At 35.0% G+C, this 18440-nt stretch overlaps 1 protein-coding gene across 1 annotated transcript in view; it reads left to right on the top strand.

Annotated features, from left to right (window-relative positions):
• Positions 1 to 846: 846 nt before the first annotated feature.
• Positions 847 to 18440, top strand: part of LOC113507032 (multiple C2 and transmembrane domain-containing protein-like) — a gene marked incomplete at its 3' end in the record, with an annotated part of 34124 nt that continues 16530 nt past the window's right edge. The window contains 5 exon segments of the mRNA XM_026889887.1: positions 847 to 1103; positions 2135 to 2232; positions 3432 to 3543; positions 4851 to 4993; positions 6655 to 6846. Coding sequence (XP_026745688.1) covers positions 986 to 1103; positions 2135 to 2232; positions 3432 to 3543; positions 4851 to 4993; positions 6655 to 6846 — 663 coding nt within the window.

Here is an 18440-nt window from a genome sequence, read left to right as displayed (position 1 = left end):
AAGAACAGCCAGCTTTAGCAAAGAAATGCGTTTGACATCTAAACTAGGCCCAGTTGCCCTTTACAGACATATATAACTACGGTTTATGTTTAGGTTTATGTTTAGCATATACATGCAATATTATCTGCAGGCACATAAAAAAACTTGTTCATAATAATTAGCCAAAGGCACCGCAATAAACCAAAAAAAAAAAAGAATTTTAAAGCATCGAAACTCTTTGCAACTATAATAATAATAAAAGAAAAAAGTCTCTGTAAAGAGCACAAACTCCTTGCTTGTTTTTCCATCTTATATCTTGGCTCCAAGTTCAGTTTCCTGTGCTTATATTTTCTCTTTAGAATAGAAAAGCATCTTCATTTCATAAAGCAATGTCTGGGAGCGTTCTCAATGAGTTTCAGTTTCAAAAGGACAAAGTAAATTGTGTATTAAATAAAATAAAGACAATTCGAGGAACTTGTTCTTGTGTAAGCTATAGTTATAGTTGTATTTTGCTAAATATACTGATGAAAAAGGCTTGACAATACTACAAATAGTGTTTAGCATATACAAGAATTTGTATGACTAGTGCAAAACGATTGCAATTTCTAAGTAACTTTCAAAAGGTATTATTTATCGAATAACGGTTTACTCTCGCTTATTTATAGGGTAACCCGACTAGTTTCAAACCCAACTGGAGTCCTTAATTGTGAGCTGATTGACGTCACGAAAGGTACTATAGGTAAACACTTCTAAATGACGTCGATACAGGAGTTTTAAAGTATTTAACCTACTTAAATGTTATAGAAAGAGCAAGAAAAAAAGATCCATTACGAAATTAATAAATAAATAAATCGAAACAGTTGCAAGTGACAATAAATCTAACAGGTTATTTTAGATTTAAGAAAACAATTTCGATGTATTTTGAAATAACAATGAGCTTCTCAAAGAACAAAACTGTTCACTAGTGATGTAACCAAACGTCGATAGACGATATCGACATCGATAGATGTGCACAATATGGCGGCGACGGATAGCGAGTGCATTCCTCAACTGTGTGCTGATGAAGAGACTTAAAACAGCTGTTAGGAAGTGGCGGAGAATGCGCCTCTTCCGTAAGAGGGATGGTGAGTACGAGGCCTTATCGATAACGTAACAAAACGATGACAGTTGTGAAGAAGAGCATTTTTTTTTGATGACGAGATGGGATTTAGCATCCATCAGGTAACGACGCTAGCTTCCGACTACCCAACATCTATAACCAATCAAAGAACGGGTTTCTCACGAATGTATATCGGAATCGCCCGACTAGTCTCGGACCAAACCGGAGCTTTAAAGTCGAATGACTTTAAAGCTCCGGTTTAAAGGACTGCGGACTCCGGACTGGAAAAACACAATCTATTTTGTAATTATTTCACATTATGTCTCAAGTGAAGAAGACTTTAAAGTCCAGATCTCTCTTAATCTATTTACGGATTTTTTAGGCATAGAGGTTAAATATATGTTCATAATTAAAAAATAAATAAACCCGAAACTAAAATAGAAACAAATTCAACGTTTCCAAAAACTAAAACAGAGTGTTCTTATTTCAAATGAAGTCGTATTGTATTATTTACTGCACTGGCAGCTTCAGGCAATTTAATTGCAGCTACTGTTTCAATTTCGAATTTGAAACTAAAATAAGGACTCTTAAAAGTCGCATGCCATTTGCATTTGACTTTCGAATGGTTCGCTTGCGTAACTACCTGTAACACTTTTAACGGTTTTAATTCATTGTTCTAGTTGTGCAATTGTGTTTGGTATTTATTCAAACTGATTAAAATTTTTATCAGGTCAGTCAAAACGCTGTTATGCATGTTTATTAACATAACAATTTTACTTCAGGCGTCCGTTTTCCATGGAGCGGACTTTCTACAAAACTTTCAAATCTACGTCAAAAGCGCGTTCATCAATGGAATCATAATTTTGTTAGACAAGTATAGAGCAATCCTAACAACATTAACACGTGTTTGTCACGTGACTTGGAGGTAGAGCTAGAAAAGCAGCTCACTAAGATCATGTTTACAGTACTTCCAAGATATATCGTGAAGCCAACCATGTTTCTTTTCAACAGACATAAAACATCAGAACTAAGTCTGTGTGTCTCTTTTATTTCCAGATTCTATGACGCGACAGGTGTCAACTGATCCAGCGCCATCGACGTCAGGAACTCCTGCGCACCATCCAAGACCGCCGCCCGCAGAGCTATTGCAATTGGTAAATAAATGCATATAAATAGGTACTAAATGATAACCTACACTTATGTCAAAGCAATCGTAACTTAAACGTTGAAGTAAGTGTTACGTCACTACTCAAGAACGACGCACGGCAAAGTTGCACCCTTAGTTGTCATGCTGGCTTTGAAGCTACTTTATAATGTGTACTAAAGAACTACTAATTAACGGGATATAGAATAATGATCAAGTTTTGAAGTTTGCAATAAGATACATAATACTACTTCGTATGTATTCACCCAGTACCCTGAAAACTGAAATAAAGTTCAAAAGTAATTCTAAATGAAAAGACAATTTTAAACGAAAACTTTGAGAAGTTCATTAAGATGAAAATTTAAATCAAAATTTAATGAACATAAGTCATGAAAACAACCAACGCCTGTAGAAAATGTGATAGCAAACTCACCAAACTACTTTATTTAGGCGTTGTTAATATAAAAAGGTTGCAGTAAAGAGATTTTTCAGTTATAGAGACAGTAAGTCTCAACAAATGTTGACACAGATTTAAAAGGTTAGGTGTGTCGTCAATTCGTATCCATGACTTCAGATAATCGATACTCCACCAATAATTGTCGTTGTAAAAGAAAGTCATTTACAAGCACGCAATCCTGTAATATGACGAAGGAGAATAAATAGATGCTTCTCTTGATGGAACAAACACAACTGTTTGCTAATAATCAGAGAGCTCACGAACGAGATGGCAAATAGTCGCTCTCGCCAGACGCGGTAAAGAGGACTAGAAGAAGTGTCAAACATTACCCTCATCCTTTCCTCGTTAAACAAAATCTCTTTGGCTTCAAACTGTCTCTATACTTAGTCCATCTTCATCCGGCAATTTCATTAAAAGGACTATTGAACGTCTTTCCAAATTATTTGGGATCGTCATTATGTCTTGCTTGCATTCTTCTTTTAAATTTCCCCTTTCTTTCTCACATCATTTTGATCTTATCAACCGACTTCAAAACGGACGAGGTTCTCAATTCGTCTGTTATTGTTTATTACCCCAGAACTTAGGACTGGATAAACCAATTTTATTGATTCCTTTTTATTTATCGTGAAACAGCTGTCATTTGGTCCAATAACACTCCCAACAAGTTTGGCTAAAGACTGTTGTATGATTACCTTGATCAGAAATAATTTAATATGAAGATCATAAAAAAATATTCTAATTTCTGCCTCCAGGAACCAGACGAGGGCCAAAGACTAAGGGAACAGCAATTACGAGCTTACGCTTTCTTCCAATTAAGGGTACATTTGAAGAGAGGCCAAAATTTAATCGCGATGGATAAAAATGGTATGGATTACATCACGAAAGACCACACGATCACAACACAACAAATCACTGCTAGGCACAGCACAGCCGTAGGTATCACTAAGCTAATATTAAAAATATATCTTGAAGCACTGCCTTTAATTGGTTAAGAAGGAGCTGAGATAAGTTATGAGGAAGTAAAGAGTCTCCTTAAAACATTCATCAAGCCAATCAAATCGTTCCAGTTAATGTGATCAGGAAGGTAATGGAATCGTTATCAATTATGACCCAAGATAAAACGATCAAAAAACATACAGATAAATTATTGTTTAAAAAAAATCGGTACTTAACTGAAATTCGATTTCAAATTAATTTTGAAGGACGAAATTTGATTCAATTTTAAACTTGGATATACCTTGAAAGTCTCGCAATAAATCAGGTCTTGACCAATTTTAAAAAAGATTGAATATGTAACTATAAGTATGATCAAGAATATTGCACAATTTAACAAACTCAAAGATTTATCTTTCTTTCCCGTTTTAATATCTAAAAACATTTCTTCACCCTTAAGAACGTTTTATATAATCACTAATTCCATCTTATTTACAAGGGACTCATTAATTATTAACTCGGCACTGTTTTAATTAATAAATCAAACACATTTACTTCTTTACATTATTTCGCTAACCCTACAATTTTAACACACAAAACACCGAACAATTCTGTTATTGTTATTTTGCATGTTCTTTTTATTTCTGCAACTAATGCTTTGCTTTCGTAACAAAAACCACTTTTAGCAATCTAATTTATTAACAGTTAACACCATTGGTTCATTGAAATTTAATTCTTATATCACAAAATTGTATTACGAAATCACACATTGGAATATTTGGAACTCAAAATTATGTTGAACTGTTTGATTCGTTAAACTTTGGTAATAAAATTTCGTTAGACTTAATCTGACAGGAAACTGGTCTCAACCAATCTAGCTCAATTGGCCGAACTTTCTGGAACAATCTACACCAATTGCGTCGACTTGTTAGGGAAAAGATTCAAGAGCCTAATTATGACCTGAAACATTGAATGCATAATTTCGATTATAATTAGGGACGAGAGAACAGCTTTTGTGAAATTCAAAGTTATTACGGCTTTCTGAAGTGGTCATAAATTCTGAATCAGGATTGCCTCGGGGAAAATTCTTGCTTCGTAACCCACGTTACAAGGATAATAAAAACGGGGTATTCATAACCTGTGAGCCCTGTAGCTTACTTAAATTTTTATCGTTTATTTTTGCTTCTTGATTTTCTAACTGTAGTGTTTTGTGGGGTCCAAAACCAGTTTGTTATCAGGCACGAGCGACCCCTACGTGAAGTTCAAGGCTGGTGGGAGGTTGCTGCATAAGTCCAGGATTGTGTACAGAGACCTCAACCCAGTTTGGGATGAGTGCTTCACTGTACCTATAGAGGATCCTTTTCTACCGGTGCAAATAAAGGTGCGTACTTGTTCAGTCTGTCTTTGTCTATCTCATATATCGTTTCATTAGGTCGTTTTTTAATCTGGCCACGTGTCTGGTTATCACAACAAGACTTAAGTTAACAGCGTTTAAAAATTGAGAAAGTGGCTGGGTAAAAGCACATTCATATTAACGATATTGCCCATTGAAAAGTTACATAAAAGGGCCTTAACTGGGAGGTTTTCTTAAGGTTTCCAACCCCACCAACTAGGTTTTAAGCTTTCTACACAATACTCTACGAATTTATAAAGAAATGCTGACTTTGATAAATGCAATGCAACTTTTCAATAGACTTTCGCTCTTGAGTTCTATAAATAGGATTAAATAACTAAACTATACTTCTCTTAGGACACATTTTTAGAATCAGAGAAGATCGCTGCTAACCAAACATTTAAAATTAAAGGGGTGATCTTTTCCTAACTGTCGCTTTCATAAAGAATGAAATTCAAATAAAGCCCAGCCCACAACCCGGTTGAATTCTTAATGCCACACAATTTAGTTCCGGCGGTGAATACAATGTATTATTAACCCCTAAACTGTGCCAAGGGAGGGATGATGTATGCCGTCTCCTCCTGACGTATTACGTCAGGATGTCAAATAAATCTGAGAGACTGACACATTTTTGATATAATCTACAGCGTCAGTGAGGTAGTTTATCTTTTCTAAAGTTAAAGCTTGATCAGATGATGAATCCTTATGTCTCAATCTAGATTCCAGAATGAATGCGATTTTAATTTAATTCAAGTTACCTCGTAATTTAAATCTACATCAGTTTTACGAAATAGACTTTTCATGTAGTAAATTATAACTAGTGGCACGTCGCACTGTCAAGTTGTAGATTGATAGTAATGTGTTTTCAAATTCATGGGCGAATTCCAAACTAATTATAATAATACTTTTTGGATATCTGAAGCTCTTCAAAAAAACTTACAATCTAAATTTTGGTATCTTAGGTCCATACTAATTGCATGCGTTTAATACTAAATCATTTCAATGTTATCAAAAATATCTCTAAAACATTACTAAAAAGGTTTTTAAGGAGCATTAAAAACAATATCGTACTGTCAATATAATGGAAAGAAAATCTACATCTTCATTCGCGAGCAGTCCTTGCACACTCCCCAAGGAATCGATATTATGCTAATATGTTCCCGACGGCATCGCATCCGTTAACAACGTGTCATAAACTGCAGATCCTTAACTTGGAAATTCCAGACAGCTATCGGCATCTTTCTTGAGATCCCATCTTTATTTTATCATATTTTCAAGATTTTTCAAGTTAGATGCAGTCTTGCACTGCTAATGTGCGGACTATTTTAATCTTTTACGTACTGTGTTTCCTTGCATTACCTACCTACGGTTTCTTGGTACATTGTGCTGATTGATCAAAATTATTGATTGCATTTATTTATGTGTAAAGTTCATACATTTCTCCACTTCAGACCATATCCTTTTTAAACAGATATTGATACATATAGGTTATTATAAGATACTTGAAATAAAAACAGAATCTTAATACTTAACTGCAACTTAATGACTCTCACAATAAAAACGATGGCTACCGTAAGACTGATATGATCTCTTCCAACCATTTCAAATTTACGATTGATTGAATTTTGATCTAATCTCCTAATTCCCAGGTTTTCGACTACGACTGGGGCCTTCAAGACGACTTCATGGGCTCGTGCCACTTAGACCTCACCGCTCTAGAGCTGGGCCGGACCCAGGACCTGGTCCTCTGTCTCCGGGACCCCAGCAAGCCGAACCAGGACATGGGGGAGATTGTGGTGAATGTCACGTTGTGGCCGAAGTCGCAAGAGGATAAAGAGCAGGTGAGAATAAATTAGGACCTTATTGTGCACTACATACAGTCGCAAATGATTTGCAGATATTTGCAAAAAGAAGATACATTTTGACTGCTCTTTTCTTCTGTTTGGTAAGTCAACGGTAAATTGTTTTATTTTTCCGGATCAAAGTTTTACCACGGAAATTTTATTGCAAGAACCTTATTGTGTTACAAAATAAATATCTGCGTTTATAGCGGTATCTACGAAAGGATGTGAGGATAAAAAAAATAGGATCCAAAATTTGCTTGTGATGTTTTTTTTCTGTATAAATATATTAAGACCGATATAAATATTGCAATTCCTTTAAAGTAACATGGAGAGGCTATAAAACCATCATTAATCTAAAACATATGCGTTTAAACTTTGTAAATTTAGATTTACAACCATTCACAAGAGATCACAATGTAAAACCAATCCAAGCCAAACTTTTGTCTCGTAAAATTCTATCTAAAATTTTCGCTAAAAATATTCTAAAAGGGAACGTAAAATTTTATTGCCGTCCTAAAAAGATCCTATTGAAGTTCTTAGTCTCATAGACTTCCAATTGAGTAGCTGACCTCCACTGCCTTCGTAATTGGTCGCCATTAGGGGTGCTTTACTACCGGCGATTTTGAAAATGTGGAGGTTGCGGTAGTCTTTATTTTGATTACTGGTCTGAACAGTTCACTTTAGTAAATTAGGAAACAGATTCTATGTGATACCGGAGGCCTAAGTGATCACAACTGAAAGTTATTGCAGTTGTAAAAGAGAAGCTACTCAATACTAAATAGCTCTCAGTCAGGATTCCCCATTCCAATAATAATGTCCTGACCGATTTTCGGCAATGGCAGCTAGTGTTGAAAAACTAGTATAGACACAGGTATAGGTATACAGACCGGCTTGCATTCTAACACAGGTGTGCCTAACGCAGTATCTGTTCCCCTACTCTCGTAGCCGAAATCTGATAGGATCGGCACAGGAATCACATACACATCGTATCCAACATTTTTTGGATATCTTTCTGACGAAACTGTTTTTTTTTTGCACAAAGACCGTTTTATTAATATCATGCCAATCTTGTTGCTGCAATTTAAACACAGTGGTTAATTTAGGTTTGAGTTAAATCGTCGGCATTACAGGCAATCGGTTGGTTGGTGAAATTGGAAACCTTTTTAGTTTTGAGATTAAATCCATGGTAAGCACCGCGTTAACGCAATGTTGTGATCCACAGATGTTTATTCTGACTCTGGGTGTTTTTCTGCATGTGACCTAAACTCCCGACAAATTAAAGTATTGAATTCCTAACTGTATTGGAGTACAATAATGGTAAAGCGACTTAGTATAGGCGCAAGACTCAGGTTCGAGGTCATTGTATTTAATCGCAAATACATTATGAAAAAAAAAATGTCTAATTAGATCATTCAGCAAAAATCAAACGTCGATAGAAATGATTGTATAAGACCTCTGCAAGGAAACCCAAAATAATACCTTAAATAAAATAGTGTTACAGGGTGTACTAAAACTAACATAAATACTCATTAAACACCATTTTATACTAATTAAACTAAAGAAAGAGGAGACTAGGGTATAAGTTAACTAAACTAGTTTAACGAGGAGTAACGCTAAACCTGGATTTAGTTAACCTGCAACGAACAGGTGCACTAGACGGGAGCAAGATTAATGGGGCGTTATAAGCATTAAATAATAAGAAAAGACTAGAATAACTAGAAGCAGTACATAAATAAACTTTATGTAACACTTATTATAGAATTAAAAAAGATAGCTGGCATAGAATGGATATTCTTTCTTTCGTAAACTTTATAATTATGCAACCAGGATTTTTATATTCAATTTATGATTCAGAGGTTTGAAGTGGTTTTACACAAGCCATTTGAAAATTCTCCGGTGTACTGGTTTCCTGACTATTCCTTCGCCATTTTTATCAATTAATAATAGCTTTATAACACGAACATCAATTCGTAGACATAGATGATCTTACGACCTTTGAATTGGCAGTACAACGGTCATACGACTAGCTAGACTATCACTCCTACTTAGGGAGGGATATTAGCCCGACGCAGAAAAATTAGAACACTAGACCGCAAACAATAGAAAAAAAGATTAAGACGAAGAAGGAATAGGATGAATGCGAAGGGCAAGGTAAAGATGAGAATGAAAGGAGCCCTATACCCAACAGTAGACTATACTAGGCTGGTGATGATGATGACTTATGATTAGTAGATACTCATACCATAAGTACTGGGGTTGTGGTAACAAACAATAATGTTGTAACAATGACGAAATTACGTTACATGGATCCAAGTACCATGTAAATACAAAATATGTTTTGTATAATTGCTATAATAACATATACTACGGCTATCGCGTTTAACGACATGTTTACTTAGAAATATGACGTATGATGTCCATAATTATAATTGTTTCATCAATTATTACTATTTACTACCAGACGTCATTAATATAATGCGTTTTCCTTTAGGTATGTCTAAAAATATACATGTGAAACAGTTTGGCTTGGCATTAGACATTTTTAAGCTAAATACTTTTTCAAGCTAACAACAACCATACCATATACCATATACCAGTAACCACCTCCGCACAAATCCAACCCAAGACCCAGAATACCACATTGCATATTTTTTCTCCCGCGGTAAGGTACTGAATCCTTGTGTCGCGGGGGGTTTCACAAACATAGGAATCTCGTGCACAATGACACCCAAACTCAGAACAAGCATTTGTGGATCACACAACCGTTGTTCTACGCGGGGATCCGGCCCCCGACACGACGCGCACAGTGAGTTTGGCGTGGTGACCTCAACGTATCTATTCGTGCAGTCGTATATAATAGGTAAAAAAGAAGAAAATAATATCCCGTACGATATCAAGCGATACTGCATCTGAACGATATAAATTAGGTACCTGTGTGTAACGGGAAACAATCTGTGGTTATCGAAATCGTTGGCTTCGTGCCAAATCGAGGAATAAGGAAAAACACCTCAAAAAGTACAATAAAGCAGTAGTTCTGCCGGCTCGTTTATTTAATGATTTGAGTATTGAGATGTGAGGAGTACGTAAAAGTGGTCAGAGAAGTTAAGATGAGGAAATAATTCTGCGAAATACAGGACCTACGTACAAACAAACTCTTAAGACAACACGTGGAACATAATATGTAGATGGAATTATTTAAAACTTTATTTTGACTGCACAGATAGTGGTTAAGGTCACCAAGCCAAACCCACTGTACGCGACGTCTCGTGGGTTCGATCCCCGCTTAGGATAAGTTTGCATGATCCACGAAAGCTTGTCCTGAGTCTGGGTGCCTTTGTGCATGTGACTCGAATGTTTGTGAAACCCCCTGAGACACAAGGATTAAATTGGATAAAAAAACCGTAATTTCCCACTTCTCTCTTATTATAAATTTAAGTTAATTTTACCTTCAAAGATTTAAAAAGTAGCCTAAATATAGGAGCACAGTATACATGTAATAAGAACTCATTGCAGTCACTTGAGTAATTGATATTCGTCCTTGAGTATCAACAGACCGTGACACGTTGTGACATGTCTGCTACACATGGTTACGAAAATAGACCTTATGTTGTTGTAATAAGGTAGTATGTTTGGTGACGCTGAAGCATAAATGGAATAGATGGTATATTTAATTGCGTTCATAATGATTTATTAGAAAGGGTACACGCGATGGACATTATTAGTATAATATCGATCTGTGTTTTTATTTACACTGGCTTCTATTTTGATATTTGGTTTTGAAATTCAAAGCATATCCAAAAAAACAGACAGACAGACGGGTTAAAAAGTTAAAACTGGTCTTCAAATTGAGGAGAAATCGGTGTACACATAGAAAAAGAATCCACCCGAATTGAAAATCTTCAACTATTTTAAGTCCTTTAAAAGGAACAGTACCTACCTCAAAATGTAAAAAGGAAAATTTTGAACTGAAGATTATTTCAAAGGCATTAATCAAAGAAGTTTTAGACTAACTTGTGTAGTAATGAGTGTTGGACCTTGGTCACATCGTGACATAATAACAGTCATTTGAGTTGGTACTTACCTAAACTAGTGGTAGGTAATCTGTACAGTATTTTATCAACCACTAACACGCTATGCCATCTACTCATGTAGAAATGACGTAATTTGTTTAATAGGATACAAATTTAGAATCTGGGAAATCCCAAAGATAGTAAGAAGTCTGGTGAAAAAGTTTTAATTTAAAAAAGAACAATCGAACATCAAATAAGTTACTTCCCAATTTATTTATAGTGAACTAAAATAGTCAAGGTTAGTTCAGTTAAGTAATAAATTCCTTTAGAAGTGCGTGGGTATATCCACTTTAACTTTTGATTGACACGTTTTTTGACCCCAAATGTTGCAACTCGCTCTTAATCTCAGATTTGCCACGTTTTGGTGTAATTGTACCTTTTTAATTTGTTCTATATCGGCAAATAAGTACAACTGTTTACCCTCTACTGTTTACGAAACGTGCTCGACCATTATTTTTTAGTCTGCCGATCAACGCCGGCAAGTGAACACGCGTCGCGCGTAATCGTAATTCGTAAACATTACAACATAAACAAAACAAACCAAGTGATAAAGAACGTTCGTTATTTAAACATAATATTTGTTCTTTAACGTAAATAGTGTTCGAACTTCAAATTTAAATTGTGTAGTGTTGTGTTGTGCCAGTTTGATTCGGAATTTAAAAGGACGAAGTGAAAAAGTTTGTGCTCTCTTTTGTTTTGTTCGTTCTTTGGCGCTTTTTAGTCTAAAATAAAATGGTTTCGATAGCTAAATTGCCAGTTAATTGTAATTAGCGAATGTTTTTGACGCAGTTGTTACTTGTAAACGACGTGCATGGCGGTAAAGCACGTAATTACGAACCGACTGCAACTTTTATTGCAGTTTTACGACGAGAATTAAATCGGTTATTTCGAATTCGGAATTGCTAACGGTATTTTGAGCTAAACGTAACTGGAATGGTCTGATGCAGTTTTTTGTGGCAACGGGCAGTGTTGGGTTAACATAACCTGTCTATACTATACCGGCAGTGCCTTCTTATAACACGTACAGTAGGAATATAGACCATTTATTCTTAAAGGTAGAAGAAATAGGTTATACGAAAAGTACTTTTGTTTATTGTAAAACAAAGCACTTAAAATTATGAGTAGATACTAAGTATTTATGTATAACGTTTATCTACCTGCGTAATATGAATTTAACGATGTTCCATTAATTTTACTGGGTCAATATGGTCCAATTAACTAAGTAGGCGCCATCTAACAAATATTTAGTGGTTTCTTAGGTTTACGCGAATGTTAGACATTGAATAGAACCGTGACCATGATACCTGCAAAGGTTTCGAAACGTCCGGAACTAAAATCTAAAATTAAACCGCGATAAAATCCGTGAAAGTAGTTTCATTTCAATAAAAAATACTTATATATCTCATCTAACAAATAGTGTATAAATAAAATCTAGTGCATAATCTTTCTTACCACACACCTCTGAAACTTGACCGATTTTTATTAAAAAGAGTCTATAAGTACTATATTTTATTAATCAAAATATAGATATATTTAGTAGATTTGAGAATCGATTACCCCTTTCAATCGTCATTAGATATGTAGGTACGTATTGTTTTTTACTTTTTTCAACACCAAAAAATCCTAAGAAATAATTCATTTGGCAGAATAAGCTCCGGGTCAGCTAGTTTATCATACATTTATTTACTATTTAGATTCCTTAGTACGTAAATATTTAAGCAAACAACCATTAATTACTGCTTAATATACCAAAGCACAATTGCCAGTATTTCAGTTGTATATTTACAAAATAATCATATAATTACGCTCACTAATGTTGACATAACATGCTAGCATGCACGGTGACATGCATGAGCGCATGCTTAACTGATGCCTACATGCGTCCTAAAATAAAAATGGTTGTGCATTACGTATTCAGCGGATGTCTACAATTGTATTCAATGGTAGGACTAACTGATAGTATTATTGCATGCAATTATGCCTTAGTACTACAACAGTGTATCAGGCAATGTGTAATGTCGCTGTACCATGTACCAAGGCTATGGTGAATTCATAAAGAGATCTTGAATTCGTGGACAATTTTGTACGGAACAAAACACAACAACCTAAAATGAAAAAAGAAAACAACAACAAAAAGAAGCACAGAAACATTCGACGTCAATAAAGGTACTCACACTATTACCTAGCCTTGCTTCGTGTTTTTTGGACCAAGAAACACCTAAGACAACTACATCACGTTAAAACTAAAAAATAATTACCAAAATCGATACATCCAGTACGAAGTTCTTTCGGAGTTAACCAACATATACAAATAGAAACAAATTAAGACCCTCCTCCATCCAGTTGACGTTGTATTTGACGAAATTATTCCTCTGAAAAAGTTCAAATAATAATTCCTCGACAGCAATTCATTATCTCTTACTCTCGGTAGATCTTTGGTAACCGTAATAATATTCTTGGCACAATATATCAGAATATAGGTCGATTACGTTAAATAAAAATCGCGATGTATGCCCTGATTAAACAAGTACGTAATAAATAATTATAATTGGAACACGCTCTTGTAGTTCCCGATTTTTTTTATTTAGATAATATATAATATCTGTCTGTGTCAATAATGTATATATTTTGATTAAATGTATTGCCACAATAAGTATTAACGATTGATTGCTTTTCGGTTTGCTTACTCATCCGAGATACCTTTTTGGCGGCAGCGGTATTATCCGACTTTAAGTACCGGTAAAGCAGTCATAATAGGGTATTTGGCAAAAAAACGTCACTTGTAACATTCTTTTTCTAGTAAGTGATCTGAAATCTGTCTGTCTTTTTTATTTTGATCCTGCACATTGAGATTGAGAGACTTTGACTAAAATCTACTATCAACAAAGACTCTTTTTAAAAAAACATCTAACGTATGGGAGCAAAGAAGCAGCTAGAAATTTCGGGATATCATCTATCAAAATCTCTTTAAATAAATTAACAGAACAAAAATGATTTTGCTTCGGCAATCTGGAAATCAAACTTATTTTTCTAATCTTACCAAGAAAAATCGACGATCAATAATGACTGTAATACACTAAAATTCCTAAAACGAAACAGACAAACAAACACATCCGCGAAACCGATGTTTACTCTATAATTCTCACATACAGGTAAAATTAGCTTCGCCATAATTATGTTTAGTATTTGGTGAACTCCGGAGATATTTTGGTAGGCTTCCGCGCCGATAATTAGCTACCAAATATTAATTACTTGTAGGGAATAATTTATAGCGATATTGAAGACGTTTCTGACTTAAATTATAATTAACGAGGGTCAAATTCATTATTCTGATAAGAAACTAATAACGGTGACATAGATGTTAAATGAGTAAGAAAATCAGCAATTTTCTTTGAGGATGCAATTGTAGATTCTGAAAAAATAATCTGACAACTACATCGTTCTCGTTCACCTGTTTAAAATTATTTAGGGTAAGCGCTTTTCTTGAAGATTATTTACTGGCCCTTCTGAAGAAAGTTGTTAATTTTGATCTACCAAAGTGAAAACAAAAAAAAATATTTCAATACGTTATTTTTTTGGGCAGGTACTATAATATGGTATCCTATAATATACGGTTGAATGTCCGTCAGTAAGACACATATCTTCACACATTTTTCCTTTTTACCTTTCTGTAGTATACCCTCAATGAGACGAATCCGTGAACCCGGCTGGCGCTGAGAATACGATACTGGGATACTTGGAAGATTTTAGAATTTGCACAAATGGCTAAAAACGCCCCGTTCCCGACCTTGCCTTACCTCAAGTATAAGATACGGAACATAGGACCTCAAAGGCTTACGTATCAGATTTACACTCTCAAGGTCATATAAGGTTACTCGACGTGCTAACTGTTTAGCTAAATGTGTTTGAGTTTAGCACGCATGTGTTAACTATTCAGACACACAGAGTTGATTGAAGACAGATGAATTAAATTCCTGACATAGAGAAATTTTTAAATCTGCCTTAACCCTAGAAAGATAGTCTGCGTAAAATTGACGCATGCATTCTTGAAATATTGCTCTCTCTTTCTAAATAGCGCGAATCCGTCGCTGTGCGTTTAGGACATCTCAGTCGCCGCTTGGAGCTCCCGTGAGGCGTGCTTGTCAATGCGGTAAGTGTCACTGATTTTGAACTATAACGACCGCGTGAGTCAAAATGACGCATGATTATCTTTTACGTGACTTTTAAGATTTAACTCATACGATAATTATATTGTTATTTCATGTTCTACTTACGTGATAACTTATTATATATATATTTTCTTGTTATAGATATCGTGACTAATATATAATAAAATGGGTAGTTCTTTAGACGATGAGCATATCCTCTCTGCTCTTCTGCAAAGCGATGACGAGCTTGTTGGTGAGGATTCTGACAGTGAAATATCAGATCACGTAAGTGAAGATGACGTCCAGAGCGATACAGAAGAAGCGTTTATAGATGAGGTACATGAAGTGCAGCCAACGTCAAGCGGTAGTGAAATATTAGACGAACAAAATGTTATTGAACAACCAGGTTCTTCATTGGCTTCTAACAAAATCTTGACCTTGCCACAGAGGACTATTAGAGGTAAGAATAAACATTGTTGGTCAACTTCAAAGTCCACGAGGCGTAGCCGAGTCTCTGCACTGAACATTGTCAGATCTCAAAGAGGTCCGACGCGTATGTGCCGCAATATATATGACCCACTTTTATGCTTCAAACTATTTTTTACTGATGAGATAATTTCGGAAATTGTAAAATGGACAAATGCTGAGATATCATTGAAACGTCGGGAATCTATGACAGGTGCTACATTTCGTGACACGAATGAAGATGAAATCTATGCTTTCTTTGGTATTCTGGTAATGACAGCAGTGAGAAAAGATAACCACATGTCCACAGATGACCTCTTTGATCGATCTTTGTCAATGGTGTACGTCTCTGTAATGAGTCGTGATCGTTTTGATTTTTTGATACGATGTCTTAGAATGGATGACAAAAGTATACGGCCCACACTTCGAGAAAACGATGTATTTACTCCTGTTAGAAAAATATGGGATCTCTTTATCCATCAGTGCATACAAAATTACACTCCAGGGGCTCATTTGACCATAGATGAACAGTTACTTGGTTTTAGAGGACGGTGTCCGTTTAGGATGTATATCCCAAACAAGCCAAGTAAGTATGGAATAAAAATCCTCATGATGTGTGACAGTGGTACAAAGTATATGATAAATGGAATGCCTTATTTGGGAAGAGGAACACAGACCAACGGAGTACCACTCGGTGAATACTACGTGAAGGAGTTATCAAAGCCTGTGCACGGTAGTTGTCGTAATATTACGTGTGACAATTGGTTCACCTCAATCCCTTTGGCAAAAAACTTACTACAAGAACCGTATAAGTTAACCATTGTGGGAACCGTGCGATCAAACAAACGCGAGATACCGGAAGTACTGAAAAACAGTCGCTCCAGGCCAGTGGGAACATCGATGTTTTGTTTTGACGGACCCCTTACTCTCGTCTCATATAAACCGAAGCCAGCTAAGATGGTATACTTATTATCATCTTGTGATGAGGATGCTTCTATCAACGAAAGTACCGGTAAACCGCAAATGGTTATGTATTATAATCAAACTAAAGGCGGAGTGGACACGCTAGACCAAATGTGTTCTGTGATGACCTGCAGTAGGAAGACGAATAGGTGGCCTATGGCATTATTGTACGGAATGATAAACATTGCCTGCATAAATTCTTTTATTATATACAGCCATAATGTCAGTAGCAAGGGAGAAAAGGTTCAAAGTCGCAAAAAATTTATGAGAAACCTTTACATGAGCCTGACGTCATCGTTTATGCGTAAGCGTTTAGAAGCTCCTACTTTGAAGAGATATTTGCGCGATAATATCTCTAATATTTTGCCAAATGAAGTGCCTGGTACATCAGATGACAGTACTGAAGAGCCAGTAACGAAAAAACGTACTTACTGTACTTACTGCCCCTCTAAAATAAGGCGAAAGGCAAATGCATCGTGCAAAAAATGCAAAAAAGTTATTTGTCGAGAGCATAATATTGATATGTGCCAAAGTTGTTTCTGACTGACTAATAAGTATAATTTGTTTCTATTATGTATAAGTTAAGCTAATTACTTATTTTATAATACAACATGACTGTTTTTAAAGTACAAAATAAGTTTATTTTTGTAAAAGAGAGAATGTTTAAAAGTTTTGTTACTTTATAGAAGAAATTTTGAGTTTTTGTTTTTTTTTAATAAATAAATAAACATAAATAAATAGTTTGTTGAATTTATTATTAGTATGTAAGTGTAAATATAATAAAACTTAATATCTATTCAAATTAATAAATAAACCTCGATATACAGACCGATAAAACACATGCGTCAATTTTACGCATGATTATCTTTAACGTACGTCACAATATGATTATCTTTCTAGGGTTAATAACGAAGAAATTGAAAAAGGTTTACGCATACGATTAATAAGAATACTCCAAAAACAAGTACCAAGAAGTATACAACTAAGAAGGTTAATCAGACAAAAAGATACTGGTCACCTTATTTCGAGCTTTTGGTCTGTAAAATTTTGGTTTATAAAAAAATATTAATCTTCCCTAACATTTTTATTTAATTTTTGACACTAAAACTTATGAGTCAAAGCCGTCATAGGTTATGTAAAAAGGCTAAATACTCCTATCAGCACATGTTCACACATTCGTATCTACGGATAACCAAGTATCGGTGTTGGAGTAGTTAACATACTTCACATTCAAGTTTTTGTCCCAGTGACGGCTTAGTTTATCTTAAACATATATTTACAAGCCCAACCTTACTTATGGTTATGGTTATTTGGCTAAACGAAATTGACCAAAATAATAACGTTACAAACTTTTACACAAAGTTTCCTAACTGACACAGCATATTTATCGTAGTAATACAGAGCTTTTTTGGTACCTACTACATATAGTCATAAAGATTTCTGATCTTTGACGTCGTGAGGTAAACAAAACAAAAAATCCTTTAACCACATTTAAAAATGATACAACGACACATTAACACGATGATTTTGATTTCACTAATGCATACATCCTTAAAAATCTGCTTAAGAAGGTAACCTCTATGACATCCATTTCTGTTGTAATTGTATTATCTGACTGCCCAACGATTTGGTGTAAACTATTATGTTGTGTATTATTATTTGATAAATAGATAAAATCCATCCCAATATGCATGAATAATAAAATCATCGATATTGGAATCGTTAATAGTCTTCTACCTCTAGAACCTGTTTTACTTCATCCAAGTTTCAATTGTTTTCTTTAACACAATTTCGTTCAGTATTCTCGGAATACCGAAGTAACAAGTTCGAAACGTTCCGAGACATGTACAGTATGTGTTTATTCCTAAATTATTTTACGATTCGTGTTTCGTTGGCAAAATATTATGTTTCGGGTTGTAAAATGTAGTGAGGCCTTTTATTGCCA

This window comes from Trichoplusia ni, unplaced genomic scaffold (assembly GCF_003590095.1).
Source record: "Trichoplusia ni isolate ovarian cell line Hi5 unplaced genomic scaffold, tn1 tig00000289, whole genome shotgun sequence".
In the NCBI taxonomy this organism is placed as follows: Eukaryota; Metazoa; Arthropoda; class Insecta; order Lepidoptera; family Noctuidae; genus Trichoplusia; species Trichoplusia ni.
This window is presented reverse-complemented; position numbering and strand designations above follow the sequence as displayed.